Source organism: Manacus vitellinus, unplaced genomic scaffold (genome assembly GCF_001715985.3).
Source record: "Manacus vitellinus isolate BGI_N305 unplaced genomic scaffold, ASM171598v3 scaffold_61_pilon, whole genome shotgun sequence".
NCBI lineage: Eukaryota > Metazoa > Chordata > Aves > Passeriformes > Pipridae > Manacus > Manacus vitellinus.
The window spans coordinates 2292621-2294991 of record NW_021940696.1 but is presented as its reverse complement, the minus strand read 5'-3'; the positions used below and the strand labels follow the sequence as shown (position 1 = coordinate 2294991).

Sequence of the window (2371 nt, the reverse complement as noted above, 5' to 3'; positions counted from 1 at the left end):
CCTGCAGCCTGTGATCACTGCCTGCGGGCTCTGGAGACGGCGGAGGAGAACGCCCAGCGCCTGCTGGGGAAGAGCTCTCTGGTGCTGCCTCACCCAGAGCAGTGCAGCACCCGGAAAGACCTGCACCAGCAGTGCCCCCGATGCCAGGTACGGGACTGCCGGGAGGGAATGCCATCTTTCTGGGATTCCCGAGCCAGGCACCTGCGCTGCCCAAGATGGGTGTCTGCCTTTCCACGCTCCGGCCGGTCAGGGAGGGGGCACAGCTGGCACAGCTGGATGTAGGATCCCGTTTCCCTGCTGCCGGAGCCAATGCCGGGCGCTGTCCCCCCGCTCTAGGTGACGTACTGCAGCGCGGAGTGCAGGCAGGCAGCTCTGGAGCAGTACCACCAGGTCCTCTGCCTCGGCCCGTCCCGAGATGACCCCACACACCCCCTCAACAAGCTGCAGGAGGCATGGAGGTAAGGCACCGACCTGCCTGTTGCTCCACAGGCAAAGGAGGTGGTTCTCCTTGCTTTGCATCCCTGCATGGGGTGGCTGGAGGGTGGGAATGCCCCTGAAACGCTGCCTGGCTCTCCCTGCTGGTTGGGTGAGTTGGTGTGGGCAGCGCACACGGCTGAGTAGTCCTTGTTTTTCTCCCTGTAAAGAGCTACAAAGCTCATTCCTGCAATTTTATGGTGCTCCTGCAGCCTCTGGGGATCCTCTTCACGAGTTCATAAATTGCTGTCCCTGCTTGCAAAAAAAAAATCGGTCCCAGAGGGGAGAAGCGACATCCCTGACCCAAATCTTGTCTAAAACCCCAGCTGGGCCTTGTGTGGGACACAGGGCGAACAGGATGGGAGGGGATTGTTTGTATGGTTGGAGCAGGGAGGTGGATGCAGGTTTCTCTGCTGGATCCCCACACAGTGTTCCTGCAATGGCCACTTTGGTGTGATGGATTAGTACAGGCCTGACCACACGAGTGGCAGCTGCCTGTGCCTCCCTCCAGCTTTTTATTTCCATACCAGCCCTGCTCTGCTCATCTCTTCTTCATTCTTATCCTGCAGGAACATGCATTATCCCCCAGAGACTTCCAGCATTATGTTGATGGCCAGGATGGTTGCCACCATCAAGCAGGTGCGTCAGCAGTTTGGAGCTGCAGCTGCCCGTGTGTGGTTTCGTTATCCCACTGTGGATGTTTTCCCAAGGCTCTGGTTCTTTGGCCTGGCTTTCTCAGTGTTTTTTCTGACAATATTCCCTCTCTCTGGGCTGGGGAGGAAAGCAAGGTTGGTGCAATGCCTCTGCTTGATTCCTTTGTCAGGCTAAAGACAAGGAGTGGTGGATCAAGGCCTTCTCCCAGTTCTGCAGCAAGACAGCAAATGAAGAAGAGGAGATTGTGCACAAGCTGCTGGGGGACAAATTTAAGGTAAGACCCTGGCAGCTCTTGAATTCCCAAGCCTGCCCTCTCCCACCTGTGTCTGTGAGCCCAGAGGTGCAGAAGCTCTGTTACAGCTGGGATGGGAGGCACTGGAAATTCCAGGCTTAAAGTGGGGGCCCTGACAGTCAGGAAATGAGTTGCTCAGAGGGCTTTGGGCTCGTGGTGCTTCCATGGGATGCGCTGCTCCTTCCTGTGGGGGAGATGCTTTGCTGTGGGCTGGGCCAGGGTGATATTTAGCTGCTGAGTAGGTGGCTTTTGCTGCTAAAATGAGTGGCTTTTGCTGCTGTGAGGGCAGCAGCCTCCAGCCCTGCAGGGAAGGATGAGGAGCCTGAGCCTTGTGGCCTGTCCTGGGCCAGGCCCTCAGCCTGGGGCTGGCACCCAGTGACAGTGACATCTCCTCACCCCGACTGTGCTCCTTGTCCTGCCAGGGCCAGCTGGAGCTGCTGAGGTTGCTCTTCACCGAAGCCCTTTATGACGAGTATCTCAGCAGGGTGAGTGGATCTGCCTCCCAAACAGCCTAAGGAATCTGCCCATTCATTCCTTGCTTCCCCCAAAGCTCCCTGTGGGATTTGAGGCACTGCAGAGTGGGGTGATGCTGCAGGCTGGCCTGGACTCAGTTCCTTTCTCCTCTCCTTCCTGCAGTGGTTCACTCCAGAAGGCTTTCGATCCCTCTTTGCCCTCGTTGGGACCAATGGCCAAGGCATAGGAACCAGGTAAAGGGGCTTTGTGGAACCAGGTAATGGGTGTTCCTTGCAGGGCAGCAGAGATGTAGAATGTAAATCCATGCTCTCCTGAGTAAGGCTAGGTTTCAGAAAGGGGAATGGAGGGAAAGACTTGAAAAACTTTGTCTTGGCTGTGTCCAACCCTTTGGCATACCTCTCCCACCTTGGCTGCTCAGAGCCACCTTGGATCTCCTCTGTGGGATCCCACCATGTGCTGACAACACTGTGGGACCAT

At 56.9% G+C, this 2371-nt stretch overlaps 1 protein-coding gene across 1 annotated transcript in view; it reads left to right on the top strand.

The window, feature by feature from the left end:
- Positions 1-2371, top strand: part of SMYD5 (SMYD family member 5) — an 11978-nt gene that overhangs the window by 6305 nt on the left and 3302 nt on the right. Inside the window, exons 2-7 of the mRNA XM_029963717.1 lie at positions 8-147; positions 337-458; positions 1044-1113; positions 1298-1402; positions 1843-1905; positions 2057-2127. Coding sequence (XP_029819577.1) covers positions 8-147; positions 337-458; positions 1044-1113; positions 1298-1402; positions 1843-1905; positions 2057-2127 — 571 coding nt within the window. The remainder of the gene's footprint in view (positions 1-7; positions 148-336; positions 459-1043; positions 1114-1297; positions 1403-1842; positions 1906-2056; positions 2128-2371) is intronic.